Below are 16507 nucleotides of genomic sequence, written 5' to 3' on the forward strand. Positions count from 1 at the left end.
CAAGAGCCTTGGTTGGATCGCCGAGTCTTCTCCACACGCAGGTAAGGGCAGCAAACCCAAATTCCTCCCTTTGCAGAAACGCAGGGACAACTTCCATCTACCTCCCCCTTCCTTAGGAAAGACAGTTCTCATGGTCTGGGCTGTGGGTCTGAGTGCCACATCACATCATACACAGCCTTATGCCCCAGGATGGGTGAGCAGGTTACACAGCACACTGCAGGTGGATGGAGAGGAGTTAGGACTGAATTGCTGAACTATATGAAGACAAAGAAGCCGACCTGGTCAGACCTGCACATGAGCCCATCTCCACACCAGACTCACATTGCTGGTCTGATCGAAGCCTTCTCACAGCCACGACAGAGAACAGGTACGGGCATCAGCAGTGTTTTGAGCCACAGTTTTACCAAACAGGTCACAGTAAGGGATCTAGACATCTGGATCCACGTGAAAAATGTCGTCTTGTTTCGAATCAAGGTTTCACCCCAATGTTGTTCAGTGCAAAAGAGTTAAAAAACCATGTATCTACACATATACATCCGTGTGTATATAAAATGTCTGTACAAGTGGGGGAGATGGCCTGCCTGCATGCTGGGGACTCTTGCCCAAGAGATCCTATGGGTCAAATCAGTTGTGTCCCACTCTTGCCAAAGTGTCAAGCCCCAAGCAGTCAGCTTGAAAACTAAAAGCAAAACGAAGCAGAGGGCGGCAGGAGAGCAGCTCCAGCAACGGCTGCCAGCTCAGACCCACAGCACAGACCTGGGATGGGGAAAAGAAGGGCAGAGCTCCCAGAGGTGGCATGCAGGAACACAAAACCCAATGGGACAAGCAGGATGCCTGCACACGTACAGACTGCACAAGGACTGGGATGAGGTGACGGTACCAGGCTAGGAGGTAAGACCTCAGGGTGCTTTGTTCAGCCTTTAGTGGAAATTATCTTGTCCCATGGGAGCCACAGTGCTCCTGCTGCTTCAGGGAGCAGCCCTGGGAAGGCAGGTTGCCTTCACTGTGAGTTGAGACACCAGAGTACAGTATCCATATTGCAGAGGTAGGCATAAAATTGGGAGAAGGGGAGAGCAGGCTGTGCAGAGCAGAGACCTCCAGCAAGGGAGCACAGGTGGCTCTGCCCTGCTATTGTCAGCAGCACAAAGCAGCACAGCCTAATGCCCTTGGAGGGAATGGGGCATGTCCAGAGCAAAACCAGAATTAGGAACAGCCACCCTAGGCATCCCACTAGCAGGTTTCTAGCTTGCCAGAGATGTTTGCAGACACCAGCCATAAGGAGGAGAAGAGATCGCTGCTCCCTGCATGCTGTTTTGCTGTTGGGGGATGCCAAGCTTTCTAAAACGGGGTTCGTAGCCAAGAGATGGTCTGGATTCTCTGCTGCAAGCTAGGAATGGGAGGAATGCTGCTTCAGATGCTGAGTGTGGACTGATAATGGCCTTTCAGAAGTTCCAGATGCATGAACTTCCAGATCTCTGGGCAGACAAGACAGGTAAGTGCCGTCGAACGCTGGCCATGAGGCTGCTCTCAAAGCTCCACAGCGAGCCAATGAGAGCTCTCACCAGGAAAGCAATCAGATCAAGAGAATCAAAGACAGGCAGTAGGAGCCTCACCTACAAAATCTCCTGCAGCTCACTGCAGTGCTGAAGGTGACACTAATTTTCTTTGCACTAGTGTAACTGCTAGATCCAGCTTCAGCAGTGAGCCAAAGGACAGACGAGTGGTAGGAGCTGCAGAAGTCAGCAGGGAAGGAAAAAGACAATGAGACCCAGATGTCAGCAAACATGCTTGATCACTAAGGAACAGTGCCCGTTTTTTGACCAGTAGCTCCTCAAGACAGCAGCAAATGGGTTTCAAAATATATTACATCTTTTTATTGCCAAGCGTGCAGATAATGAAGAGTGGAGGACACAACACTAAGAAAAACTACAATTTGAGGAAGGACAAAGCAGTAAAAATTTAAAAATAAGACTACTCCTTACAACTGCCAACACTTGGGTTCAAAGAATCAATTGGAGAAAGTTTCTTAAAAGTAGGGTTCTAAATATGGTGTTGGGCCCCAAACCTGCAAAACACAGATTTCAGGCAGGGAAAACACAAACTGGTGAGAAAAGACGAGGAAGAAAGCAGACTTCTAACGTTACCTCCACAGGGTGAGACGTCTCACGCCTCTTATCACTTCCTGGGGCAAGCAGAGTCCCTACCCCAGAGTATGCACAGAAACAAGAAGGCATCAGAAAACTGCTGCAGTGATAGCTGACGAGCATCCTGTGGGCCAAAACAGAGCTCCTCCATACCCAGCAGCATCCCAAATCTTCTTAGGGAGTCCCAAGGCAAGCATTCCCCCTAGCAGAGCCTCCCTCCCACTCCTCTTTGCTGTCTCTAGCTCTGGAAAGCAGCACATACTCAATGCAGTCCCTTGCTCTGCAGCTCCCAGGCTCCAATACAGACCTCAGGTCAGCACTAGACCAACACCAGTGAAGCCAGGCACAGCTCCATCCTCAGCCAAAACAGATCACTGGTCAGAAGAGCACTGAGAAACCAGAGCTTAAGTACATTCTTCTTGGAGAGGGCAGCACAGGGACACAAAGCTGTGAGCCCAAGCTGGTTAGGGAAAACGGACTGGAAAGGAAATCTATGGCATTTAAAACTGGTACTAAAGTGCAACACAAATGTCCTAAATCCTTTGTAATCAATGCAGCAAAAGGAGTCTGCAAAGCTTCAAACTTCCAGTTACTGCAGGGCACACCCTTAAAACACAACCCAACAAAAACTAGGTATAAGCAGACCAAGGAGCCCTTTGGTGAAGCAAGGAATACGAGGCCACCACAGAGAATTTCAGCTCCAGGGGTCTAACAACATCATATTTAGAACATTTGGAAAAGAAGAAAGTTAAAGCAAAAAAAAGAAACCAACAAAACAAAATACAATTCTTGAATCTTGCGCAATGAAACAGTTAAACTTTTTGGTGTTTTCAAAGAAATCCCAACAGACAGCCTGGCATAACGTTATCTGCTTCCTATGGTAGAGATGCCCATTAGACCCATAACTCAGGACACCACATGTAACTGGATATGTTCCATCCTTACACACGTCTCAGCATTCCTCCATTCATAAAAACAAATCGCTAGATCCTTCCTGTTTACTCTTCAGCCTGAAAGGAAAAACCAAAACTGAAGCTAAATGGAAAATAGCCAGAGGGAGGAGAAAGTTTTCACAGACTAGAGGCCAATCTCATCAGCTCCACAAGCCTGGAAAGTGCATTCCTCAGTGTCGCCTCATTTTAACTTTCCTAGCTGGGCTGCCATCCTCCTCCTCCTCGTCACAGTCCTCTGTGTACTCGTAAGACCTTCGCCAATAGTTCTCAGAGCTGAAGTTGCTCCGTCTCCTATGTTTTGGTAAGAGGACTGAGCGCCTGTTCTCCTCTTTATCCATTTCTAGAATCCGTGGCCTATGGAGAAAGAGAGAAAGAGGGAGTGAGAACACATCCACAACAGGATTTAAGCACTCCTTGTGCGGATACCATCTGGATTTTTGCATATGTTGAGCACTATGAGTGACTTTTTCCACACTGCTCTCCCAGTACTAAGCCCACGGCTCTCAACAGAGCAGCAGCACATCGCCAAGTTGCACGTCCCATGAAAAAGCAGAGAAATTTTCTTGTACAAGCGTGAGTCCTTAGCCTTCATATAGTGAGCTCTGGTCCTTATCTCCACCAGGGAGACCTCCAAACAGCCTGATCAGCCCTCCTGAAGTGCAGCTTGTGGTACCAACAAACATTCCTTTGGCAGAAGGGTCTGCCTCCTATGGAGGAACTCAAAAATGAGCTCAGCTCTGTGCTAAGCTGCTAGAATACATACAGTGCAGGATTAAACCACAACTCTGAGCTCTTTTGTCCTCGTTCTAGTTCTCTCAAACATTATCACAGTGCAATTAGTATTTATGTAAAGCTGCCTCCGTTCTCACCTGCAATCAGTTCAGTTCACAGTATGACCATGCTGGCAGGATTCACAGCTGCACAGACCACTCAAATTTAACCCAGGTGGCAACTACTGAGTTCCTCTGACAGATGTGCTATCTGCACTATTTACTTGCACTACACTGAGTCTTTTGGACCTTTCAGAGTCTTTAGATGCCATCCACTGCAGGGGACTATGCTGAGCTCGCATCCCAGTAAGGTGCATCTCCGCCTTCACATCAGCTCTCACGGATCTGCAGACTTTGCCCTGCATGACCACTCCCTTAATCACACACAGGAGCACTGTATGCTCAGAGGTAAGATTTTATTTGCAGCCTCACTTCTCTTCATGATCTATGTGCCCAGTCATCCTGAGTTCTGATGAATGAACACTGCTCATAAACAAACCATCCCCACCCTTCTCCTTCACCAGGACAGGTTGAAACACGGGCTGGAACTTCACAACAGCCGAGCCCCACGACCACGCCAGCCTTTTGGTTTCACATGATGTGCAGAGAATGCCACCTCACTCCTTGGGGAGCTTTGGAATTAGAGAATACCAGGAATATTGCTTGACAGCTGGCAGACTGGCTATCAGTATATTCACACAAAGCAAGGTGCTGTTTAAGGGAAGCCTTGCCACAGAGCTCAAGCTGTCTGGAGCTTCAGCAAGGAGCTCTCTTGTAGGTCAGGCTTACGCATCCACAGTTTGCTTACACACACACACACACACACAAAAACATATACACAGCTCTGGAAGCAAAGTAGCTCTATGGAGCTTCCCAAGGAGACCTTCACCCTTCCCAGTTCACAAAACCTCAAAGACTGCTTTCATAATATACTTCAACACACCTGCACAGGTTGCTTGGCAATAGAGGTCAAAAATAATTAGCTGCAGGGAAACCATTGTTCTGAATGACTGCGTTATCAAGAGACAGCCAAATCTATTGCTTCTTCATTATGCCATTCACAGGATAAACAATGTAAGCTGCTTACAGCCAGAGCTTAGTCTCCACAAGCCTAGGAGGAACGTATAAAGAACCTCACTGATAACACAGATCCATACACCACAGAATGCACCTGGGAGGTGCTTCCCAGCTCCTGGCAAAGTGGTGCAAACCAGGATGCTGTAAGCGCGCTGCGCAAACTCTCCTGCCAGAGACCAGGAACCTCAGATGTTTGGTGACCCAGAGATAACACCCAAAACCTCACCCTTAGCCAAGATCAACATACCTGTGAGCAGCATCAGGATCTGCTTTGCGATGGGACCGCTTTGGTTTCAAGATCTGGTCCCTGTTGCTTCCTGACAGGCGGTCAGAGGTGTAACCTGGTGGCAACACAGAGCTACTCAGCGATTTTGTTTCCAATCGAGGGGCATCTAGTCTTGTTCTGCAAATATTTAAAAAAAAAAAAAAAAAGAAGAGTTTGCAAAGCATTTCAACTGAATTGCTAGCAGGCTGCAATAGGTATTTGTCCTAGATGCACTGAAGTAGAACCCTCAATCCCAGGCACACAGCTCTGAAAGAGGGTCAGGACTGTTACATCCAACAGAAGAACAAGCTTCAGCTTTTAACCTTTACTGCCTTCTAAAGACAGAGGAAGGCTTAGGGGTCAGCATGGCCACCATGGACAAGAAAGGTGCTGGGCTCACTGCAATCACAGTGACAGGATATTGAGCAAGGGTGTTCAAGTACCTGCGACATCCTATAAAATCACAGTGACTCTTCAATAACTTGCAACTCCAGTTAAGCCACCTGGGAGATGCACTGTGAAATCCATCATCACCAACACTGATAACAACTGCTTCTATCTGGAAACTCCTTACTGTCTCTGAGATCTCATGGGGTCAGGCATTTCTCAGCTCGACTAAGAGGTTTAAGGCAGGAGTCAAAGTGCAAATCAGAAGAAGATTTAGTAACCAGCAGCCACACCACAGCCCCTCCAGCAGCATAGCAGTTCATGCAGGAATAAAGCTGCCACTACTCCTGGCCCAGGCATGGCTGCAGCCAGCAGCTTCTATGCATGTATGGAGAGAGGCAAGATGCTGAGCAATGGCCATGCAGCACAAATGAAAGCTTGACAGAGCAGTGCCCTTGCACGGTGCTATCACCACCTCCCAGCACAACGTAGTTACCAGGTTCAATTTGCAAAAACTTCTGAAGTCTATTTCAGAGCACAAACTGAAGCCTAAGAATGAGCAAAACACAGTAAAAGGTGGTGCTGGTGTCCCACAGTGCCAATTTCAAGAGGTTCCAAGTCACTTCCTGGAAAAAAAGGGCATCCCGATGTTGTTCCTGCAGCTTGTCTGCATCCACAGGATCAGGGCTGAATACCAGAGGGGTCCATGTAAAAGAAAGGGAAGAATCACTACTTGTCCCTCAATGCTTAACTTTAGCTTTTGAAGCAAGATAATTCTAACCTAAACTCCTGTTATGAAGCAAGTTCAACTGCCAAGCTTCCTCAGTGCCTCAGGAAGAGACTCTCCAGTTAAACAGGGCGATGCCAGGATGGCAAAAATGAAGGTGGGTATGCCAGAAATGAGGAAAACTTCCACAGGCAGCTGGTCAGGCTGCAAAGCCATCGGCCTGAGCTGTTCTCAGCTCCAGGACTGGACCCAGTGCAGCTAGAACAGTAAAGGCATTGCTGATCCTGCCCTAGAAAGTTAGGTCATTCAATTACCTCTTAAATATGACAACTACATGATTGCAATTAAAAAAAAAATCACAGCAAATATACTGCAAAGGCAAGAGGATATCAGCCATGCTCTGTCTCCGCAGAACAATACAGATTTGTGCTGCAGGAGTGGAGAGAAGCAAGAGCCATGCTAAAAATGAAAGTAAATTACCTACCAAAGTTCAAGTTAAATAAAATAAGTCCCCTGTGTAATGGCCTACGAAGAATTGCTCAAATGTGGCTGTGTAAGACCTCTAAAATGACTTTCAAGACCCACCTGAACAGGTCTCATTTTTACCCCCCACCTCCCACACGACCTCTCTGAGCATCTCTTGAAATCCAGCTCATCATCCCTTCCCCCTTGCTCAAAGCTTCTGAACTTTGCTGGCTCCCTGCAGCCCTGTGCTCCGACATGCAGGGAGCACTGTAAATACCATCACGCAGCAGCTCTGAAGTGCTGCTGACCTACTTGGTAACCACGCTGCACTCAAGCATCCTGAAAAACCCAGCCACTTCTCCAGCTCAGTTTTTGCTGGCAGCATCAGGAGAGCAGTCTCCAGAACCACGTGCCCAGAGCGGAGGCAACAGATCCAGACTCCAGAGTCTGGGGCCCAGCAGCCTCTGCCAGCTTATTCACAGCTCCTGCAAGCAGCAAAGTTTATGCTGCTGTGACACAATCGCAGGGTGCCTGATTCTTCTGGAAAGCTCCGGGCTCATTCTCACCATGAAAGATGAGTTTTACGAGGTCACAGGCTGCTCTCCAGCCTCGCGTGCACGCAGGCTGCTCGCGGAAGCGGCTGTTTTCCTGGTTGCATAACTTGCTAATTCAGACTGCACCAGTCGCATGATCTGGGACTGGGGAATGGCAGTAGAGATGCTCCAGGGATGCAGGCGCAGACAAAGGTCACTGCAGCCCTGCTGTGCGTGCATGCCTGCGCCCAGGGCCAGCCAAGGAGACAGTCCCCGTCACAAGGGATAAGAGACAATTAATGAGCTCTATTTGACAACAGTCAGAGTGCACCCTTTGGCAAACAGGCAATCGCCATGCATCCACTGGGATTGCTAAGCAATATGGAGATTAGACAGAAATAATGACCGGAGAGTTCCTACTTTTCTCAGAGAGAAATCCTGTTGTGGTTGCATTCAGCCTGCCAGTCCAGCCAGCCCATGGCTGTCTGTGCATGACTGGGCAGAGACACTCTTGCTCTGACACTAAGCAATTTAGGCTCCTCTGGGGAAGCCAGAAGGGCGCACTGCTGCAGAAGGAGGGCTGAGCCAACACAGCCAGCACGGCTCTGCTGGGTGCTAACAGGCCTCATCTGTTCAGCAGTGCTGCCCGGGTCAGCCAGGCAGCAGGACGCCTTGGCTAGCTACATGCTTGCCCAGTTGCACTTTGAGGGCAGCCGAGCTAGAATGAAACAACACCCTTAGCTTATAGAGGCTGATGAAGGCAAGAAATAGAGCTGCTTTAAACAGGTACATTATACACCTGCACTACTTCAGCAGCTTTAGTTTACCTAGCCAGAGCTGTCTTTTTCAAGGAACTGCTCCACAGTTTGGGACAGGCAGCTTCTCTAAATTCAGGCTTTTCTTGCTACGGGATCTAGAGATGCCTTTCACTGGGGCTCATTAGCACTCACTGCTTCTCAGTGTCTGTAGAAACCAACAACTTGAATATAGAACCCTTCTGTTGTTAGTCATCTCACCTTACCCCCATTGTGACAATAACCACTAATCAGAGGGCTTGGTTCCAATCCATCTTTCCTATTCTGTCATCTGCCACATCTCATCCTGCCTCCCTAGGTCTGTTCTGATTTTGCTATGCTAATGCCTCAGGGCTGCTGTTTTCCCTGCCTTCATTTCATAGGTCTCTCTATCCAGATGTCCAACTCCACTCTGCTGCTTTGTGCATTATCTTCACAATGTCGCCAGACTCATTTTGGAACCAGCTAGACTGCCCAGAAGTTCCACAACTCTGAATCTAGAACGCTTTCCTGCTAGCCTCATGCCAGCTTAAGCCACAGCTGCAGCCCTGCCATCATGCCCATGGTTTTCTTTGGGTTTACATCAAATCAACTGATGAAATGCCATCAGCTGACCAGGACAACACATCTTCTGAAACAGGGAGTATGAGATGCAACTCACAGAGCTTGGCTTCCTAGCACCACCCTCAAAGAGCTCTGTAAACTGACTGCTGAATTTGCTGCATTCATTTCCCTTCAAAGCCAGCACCTTCCTCTCCCTCCCAGGAAATGAAAGGCATGCTACCAAGAAAGCAGTCTGCTTTATAGAAGATTCTTTATCACAAGCATCAGCTTCAAAGGACTGTCCAGGTGACTCAGCTACATTGGTATCATACGATCAGACACCTGAACATGCAGCCCAAAGCAAGAGTCTGAAACCCCAGCTGCTTGGGGTTAGGCAGGCAATGAAAGCCAGGTGCTTGGACACCAACAGTGCTGGCAAACCCAGGTACAACAATGAAGTACTGCTGCAGAGAGCCAAGAAGTGATTAACTCTGCAGTAACAAGTTCCATCTATTTCCACTGACCAAGCAACGGGTATAGCAAGACACAAATGAGCATCAGAGTGAGATCTAGCAAGATTTAAGGTCACCTCAGCACATCAACAAACAAGGCATCTTTTTAAAGTGTCCTTTGCAAAGCACCGTAAAAATCACACCACTGCATTCAAGGGTGCCTTACTGTCCAGAAGGCTTCAACACTTACTTTCGAAGAATGATGACAGCTCTTCTCTCCTTGATGTCCTGTGGTCGAATACAGTGTGTAATTTCATCGGCTGCGTATCCACTGACAACAAAAACAAAGAGCCGTGGTGAGAAAGATGACAGGCAGGAGGGTAAAGCGGTTGCCAGGCTCAGCAGCGCGCTTTGGCCAGCCATTTCCCAACTTCCCCCACAAATTCCTCTTCCAAACACCACACCATTCCCCAGGCACACAGGAGCTGGGTTTACAGAACGAGCACGGTAACAGTCAGGCTTTTTTTTTTTTTAATTGTTGATTTAATTTTTTTTTTTTCAGCATACACCAGAGGAAACTGCCACCTGCCACAACATCATGAAATAAGTCACGTTGAAAATGAGTTTACGGAGTGTAAATTCAGCCAATTCATTTACGAAAGCTTCATCAAGAGATTAGCGCGCAAGAGAATAAAAAAAAAAATCACTGCATTGCTCTCAAGCATCTCACTGAGAAAAAGCCATCCATCATCACCAAGAGGCACGGTGCACCCGGACACAGTGTGTAACCCGAAGCACTGAAAAGCAGCTGCTGCCAGAGCATCTTTGAGGGGGTCTTTGACACTCACCCTCCTCACCATCATTACAGGTGCTAATGAGGGGTGGGCTGCCCTCTGCCTGCTGCTGAGCACAGCAGCCTCCTCCAGTCCGGCATGGGGAAGGAGAAGTGAAACGCCTCCTGAAATGGCCGACGAGGACAGGAAGGCCTCGGGGTGAAGGAGTGCTGAACACCAGCACAACATGCCCTGGGTGAACCCAACGCAGGAACCGCTGCGTCTCCAAGAAATCTCACTGTGCTTCCCAGGGGCAGTGCTGTGCTCCCAGCCTCGCGTGAAGGTTGGAAGCCGTTTCATGTGGGTTTGCAGTTAGAGACACACACACACGTCCTCTCTGGGATAAGAGCAGGTTCCCTTTATCTGGTTAGGTAATTCACCCACTCATCTAGAAACGCTCACCTCTTGCTCAAAGAGAGATTTGTTGCTTTGAGAAGACAGCTCAGACCTAAGACAGATCCACCAGAAGAGGGGCTGCTGGCCATCTTCTGCCTCCTACAAGGGGCCTGCAGAGCAACACAGTGCAATGCAGAGGGGCTTCTAATAGTGCTCTATCACATTCCAGGAATCTCTGCGTCAAGCTCCAGCGAATCCATTAATATCATCCACGTTAATATTCAGCTCAGCATATCCTCAGCAAACATCAGGAGGAGGCTGCTTCAAGACCTGTGCAAGATGTCAGCTCAGCCTCCCATAGTTATCCCCATACAGGAACTGGCTCTCAGCTTGCTTCCAAAGCAGTGTTAAGAAGAGCTTATTGTCCCAAAGCAGCAGTCCTATTGCTCCAGACCCTAAGGGGGACTGTCAAGTCAGCCCCAATGCCATACTGGCGGCGGCAACTCAGTCTGCACCTTGCCAAGCACAGGGAGAGTCTCTGCACAGCCCTCTGCAGAGGAGTTTAAACAAGCACTGAGCAGAAAAACAGAAAGAGGTTATTTGGTTGGGTCACAGTTGCCCTGCTGGTGCCAGCAGAATCCTCTCAGCCGTTCCTGGCTTCACCACATCCCGATGACAGCCACGAAGGGACACACACTGCAACAAAACCCCAATAAAGATATCAAGGATGTGCCCGGTGACTTCTGCTCTTGCCTGGAGGACAAAACCAAAGCATAGGGGAAGGAACAATCCAAAAAAGAAAGTCCTAAATTGCTGCCCACAAGAACATGAGAACACCTGAGCATGACGCCTGCAGCCCAAGGGAAGTGCAGAGGCCGCCCACAGGCCCAACTAACACCGTGACCCCAACTAATCTCTTGGATCTTACACATTCACAGCTCCTCCCCACATCTCTTTTTCAGTCCAGAAGAGTTAACACGAAGCCACAACATTACTGATTCATATGGAGATGGAAGCAGAGATTTTTTGCATAAACATCAGCAGAAAGCAAGCCCTGAAGCTCTGCACAATCCCTAGAGAAATACTTCCAGGGGCTGGTTATGGCCAGGCCTTAGCAGTTACTGAGCTCAGGCTTTGCCTGTGGTTTGAAAAAGCTGCTGCCACAAAGCACCGATGTGGCATCAACCAGCTGGAGCAGGGCTGGAACAGATCTCTGCCTCATCACCACCAGCACACGAAGGGCTTGCACCGAGCAAAGCTGAGGCACCAAGAGCCTTTGCTGAGGGCTCAGACCTTTCTGGAAAGATGTCTAATCCAGGCAGTTGTGCAGAGGTTCCTCCAGCTGGGAAGAAAGCAGGTTCATCCCCCAGAGGCTCCGAGCAGCACTGCCATCAGGCATGCCTCTAGACAACAAGAGAGAAAACATCACGATGCTCCCAGCGCTGCTTTGTGCGGCAGGGAGCAGACCCACTCTGTGCAGAGCATTGCCACCTTCAGAAGGAAAGCCTGCCTGTGCACAAGCTCAGAGCTGTGGAAACATCACCATTAGCAATTTACTCCTCTGGCTAACCGCAGCCTTGCGCTTCCAACCACAGTGCTCAGATGCACTACGTGGAAATCCAACAAAAGCTCTCCAGGTGTCGAGATCTCCTGTGTGCTGCAGAGCACAGCCTGGCCATCCCAGAGCCTCCACAACCCCACCCAGCTCCCTTTCTCTCCTCCAGAAGCACATGTTCCCCAGGCGGATGTGCAAATTCCTCCATCTCCTCCACACTGCTTCTATCGATTGATGCTTATTGAATTATTTCGTCGGGTTTTTTTTCTTTAAACAGGAAAAAAGACTCCTCATAAACATGGTCCAGTGAACAACCACCCTCAGCAAGCCGACGGCTGAGGCGCACTGCAGCCTGACTCGGGCTGCTTGAGCCCCGCAGCACTGCAACACGCCGCTGCCATTTGCTCCTGGCCCAGAGGATGCACAGCAAAGGGACAAACCCTGCAGCCACTGCAGAGAGGGCCTGGGAGGGTCCTCTCCTGGAACATACGAGGGCAAATCAGCGCTATGAATGCAAACAGAGGAAAAAATACCTCAATGGTAGAGCAAAGGGCTGAGCAGCGGTGGCTGGAGTGGCTCAGCCTTTGTCCTCAAAGTGCAGCACAGCCACCAGAATCCCTGTTCCACCTCCAAAACTCTTCGAAGAGGACACTTTTAAAGCCTAACACGCTGTCAGAGAATACTTCACAGCCCGAAGGAGATTCAGTATTTGCAAACACCACAGCGTTGTTAGACAAATGCTTCAGTTTACTGTAAAGTTTAACTAGCAATGTGCTGCATGCGTAATGCCACGAGGCACGTTACCAGCCTCTTACTGAAACAAACCTGAACCTGCCCCCAGGGAGAGACAGAGAGCACCGGGTCAGGGGCAGGAAATGGGGAAACCCCTCATGCCGGTTTTGCAGAGGATTTTGCACATACTGCTGAGAGTAGGACATGCACGACCTGGGGAGAGATAGCTGGAGATGTGGGGGCAAAGAGAAACGGGGGAGCTCTCTTTACATCTCCAGGATATCCACACGGCAGCAAGCAAACGGAGCAGTCCCTGACCCGGCAGTGCTGGAAGCAGACATTACAAGCACGCTGTTTCTATCTGCGCCGTTTCCCTATCTCCAGGGCAACTGCCTTCAGCAACTGTTTACTGGGAGGAGAAAAAGCCAAGTTTGGAGAGTTGGCTTAAACGTGACTGAGAGCTGGATCCAGAGGTACATCCCTGCACCCCTGAGGTCCTCCTGCCGCGCTGCACATCTCCTCTCTGCTCTCAGACCTCAGGATGGAGGAGAGGAAGTTTGCCGGTCCACCAACTCCTATCTGGCCGGGACAGTATCAACACAGAAGAATCACTGGCAGAATCACTCTTAAGTGAGTGCTAAGTAGCTGCTAACTGCTGCACTGAAATCGAAACAATCTCCATTTTACAGTCTATTATTTGCTGGAAAGCGAGAACATCTAACTCCTGGATGAAGCTAGCAAAGCCAGCACTGGGCTGCCCAGACACCAACTTTCCTATTCTGGCATTAAAAATACTTTGACTTGCTCAGTACAACTGCTTCAGCCATTCCAATGAACAGATTGCAGCACCCAGACCACGAACCCTGCATGTGACACACACAGGGCCTGGCAGGGAACTCACTCCCATTCTGGGAATCCATAGCTGCCCTCTCTTCCCAGCAGTTCTGGAGGAGGAGTGGTGTAAAGAATGAGAAAACACGATTCTCCTGTCCTGGAGCAAACACTGCTCCCTCATCCCAGAGAGTGCGGCAGGAATCCCAATCCTACTTCACACTGAGGGCCACCAGAGGTTTCCTGGTGGAAACGTTACCTTCTCCAGGGGAAGGCATCGCAGCGGTTCACATCACTGGCAGGAAAACGAAGGTAGAAAGTTGTCCCCATGTCTCGCACACATGCTAGATCAGGGGCTGCTGAGCACGCAGAGCTCTTGCAGTAAAAGGACAACCCCACGGCTCCCTCCCAGCGGTGACCTCTGCCCTTCTGCACACTCCCTGCCCCAGCCTCACGCACCATAGCGAACGTCCTTAGCCTCGGGAGAGCCGTGTCCTCCCGCTGGCTCTCTCATCCCTCGATAATCTGCAGAAGTTACCTAACGCAGGGGGTACGACGAGGATTAGTTAATGTTTGCGCTGCTTTTCCCAGATAAAAGTGATGTGAGCTCCCGGCATTTATTATTGATGCACCAGTCAACAGCACGACTCCGTACGGACGTGGGGGGGAAGATTCCTTCCCGAACCCTGCGGCGATCGCTTTACAAGCCGAAGTGCAGGATTGGGTTACCACTGGGGAGCCCTGAAAAACTGGCCTGGATGTTCACCAGCCCCCCCCCTCCCTCCCCCAAAAAGATATCGCTGGTCGCTCAGAGCACTGTTGGCACAGTTTGGGCCATCCCACTGCTGGCAGAGAGCACTCTGACCTTCAGGACAAGAGGGACTTGAGCACAGCAAGGCAGGAAGCCCCAGCACCAGCTTCCAGCTGCCTTCGGTGGTACCAAGGGGCTTCTGGGTACCATAGGGCCACGTGTAGCAGCCCATGCTGATGTCCCCCTTCTGCCTGGGGCTCTGTGCACCCACGGGTGGACAGCAGTGATTAGGAAGCAGGCGTTCCCCAGTGCCAATCCCAGCTGTACTGCTGCCTTGCTCCATGACCTTGGGCAGGTCATTTCACCTCCACTGCGCTTCCCCTGCTTGCAGGAACACCAGTAAAGGCATTTCTCATGCCTGCAAGCTGCACGCATTGCTGTCGTGCTGCGTTTACACTGTGCCTGCAAGGGATGGTCCCACAAAGGTCTGCGCTCAGGTCTCCCCCATCAGTGTCTCACAGGTGAGGTCTGTCTCAATTCACAGACTGGGATGAGGCTACTCACACCACCTCTCCACACTTAAGGTCATGTCAGGAAGGCCAAGCTAAGAATAGAACCAGGAGCTCTGTCTCAGCCAGCTCGCGGGCATGGGATCCATTTTGTATCTTGATACGGATTTTCACTGTTCACGGGAACTGTGGGAAAGCCCAACCCCACAAGTGACCACACTCAGATCTGGACCTCTACAAAAAGGGAACAGCCCCCATCTCTCCCAACACCATCCACTGCAACACCAGGGCGCCCTGAGCCCTCCTGCTGCATGTCTAAAGGCAGATGAGCCCAAACTGCCATCGGGGTGCGTGCCCGCCTGTCTCGTAATGATCATTACACAACCACGTCTCAGCACACAGCCACACAGAGGCCAGCACAGCGAGTTACCTGAGCACCGTGACGCTTCCTCTCTTCACCGGCAGGAACAGCACGGGCTCCGACACCCGGATGGGTTTGAACTGGAACTTACACCCAAAGCAGAGCGCCGAATCGCTGAAGAACGACACGGAGACGATGGGCCGCTCGAAGATATGGATGGGGTCCACGTGGGAGACAATGCAGCCCCCGGGCTGATAGTCGTTGATCACAGCACTGTTCACAAAGCCCTCGGGGATCACCCGGTGCTCCACCAGCTTCCTGATCACCAGGTCGTGCACCCACTCGGGGATGGCATCCACCTCCCCACGCGGATACAGGCGCTCCTGCCCGGGGCCTCTCCTCTGCAGCTGAGACCCATAGGTGTAACCCTCCCCAAAAAAATACTTGTTCCGCAGCGGGGCTCGATCCACCGTGTGCTCTTTGTAGAGCCCTTTCTCAGCCCTGGACACCACGTCGTCAATGCGAGCTTCGATCTTGGCACACTCCTCGGCGCTGAAGAGGCGAAGCTGACGAATGCCGCTTTTCACTTTCCGGGCTTCTTCCTCCTCCTTCTGCTCCTCATAATCGCTGGGCTCCGAACCGGAGTCCTCGTGGTACCGCCGCTTACGCTCGTAGGGTGGCTCGGGGGGCTCCCGGGGCCCTTTGGAGCCGTCCCGGTAAGGCATCATGGACTTCAGCTTCTCCCGCAGGTCCGTGTAGCCGCTGCCGGCCATAGTGCGCCCGCTGCCCCCGGCTCCTTCAGCGCTCTCCGGGCCGCCCGCCGCTCCGGGCCGCGGGGCTGCTGCTCATGGCCCTGCTGGGGGAGCACCGGGGGAACAACGTGAGGGCAAACACCGGCAGAGGTGTGCCCCCCCACCAGCCCTCCGCCCGCTCCCCAGGTCCACGCCAGGCCGGGCCCTGCCCGCGGCCCCGAGCCCCCCGCCCCACAGCCCCGCTCCCGGTGCGCGACCCACCCCGTCCCGCCCCTCCCCCGGCCGTTCCCCTCCCGGGGCCCAACTCACGGCTCGCCCAGGGGAGCGGCGGCGAAGCAACGGACGAAACGGCGAGAGAGGGGAAATTTAAAAACGCTTCGTGCCGCCGCGGGGCGGGCGGGCGGACAAAGGTACGGCTCCCGGGCTGCTCACGCGGCGGCCCAGCCTGGCACATGCCCAGCGGCGGCGGCCCCGGCTCCGCGCCGTGCCCTGCTCGCTGCCGCCAGCGCGCCGGCGCCCATGGCGGAGGGAGACGCGGGGCCGGGCCTCGGCTCCGGACCGGGGAAGGAAACGGCGGAGGGCCCCGGAGCTCTGGCGCAGCCCTTCCCGCGGCGCGAGCGGCGCTACGTCACCAGCAGGCAGCCCGACATCCCGAGCCGCCGCCGCGGGGCCGCCCACCGCGCCGGCACTGCCGCCCGCCCCGCCCCGCCCTCGCACTGCGCACGCGCACGCCGCCG

At 51.7% G+C, this 16507-nt stretch overlaps 1 protein-coding gene across 2 annotated transcripts; it reads right to left on the bottom strand.

Moving 5' to 3' along the window:
• Positions 1 to 1847: 1847 nt before the first annotated feature.
• On the bottom strand, positions 1848 to 16465 carry ALKBH5 (alkB homolog 5, RNA demethylase). Of its 2 annotated transcripts, none has more exons than XM_031606824.2 (5): positions 16080 to 16465; positions 15088 to 15871; positions 9361 to 9441; positions 5192 to 5347; positions 1848 to 3451 (listed from the first exon to the last, which is right to left on the bottom strand). In XM_031606824.2, exons 2-5 carry the CDS (start codon positions 15789 to 15791, stop codon positions 3268 to 3270), a joined length of 1125 nt encoding a protein of 374 aa, XP_031462684.1. In that variant the 5' UTR covers positions 15792 to 15871; positions 16080 to 16465; the 3' UTR covers positions 1848 to 3267. The 2 variants fall into 2 exon arrangements, with proteins under 2 accessions (XP_031462684.1, XP_031462683.1); XM_031606823.2 differs by having other exon boundaries at positions 15088 to 15874.
• Between the last annotated feature and the right edge of the window lie 42 nt (positions 16466 to 16507).

Source organism: Phasianus colchicus, chromosome 16 (genome assembly GCF_987193195.1).
Source record: "Phasianus colchicus chromosome 16, bPhaCol1.hap1.1, whole genome shotgun sequence".
Taxonomy (NCBI): domain Eukaryota; kingdom Metazoa; phylum Chordata; class Aves; order Galliformes; family Phasianidae; genus Phasianus; species Phasianus colchicus.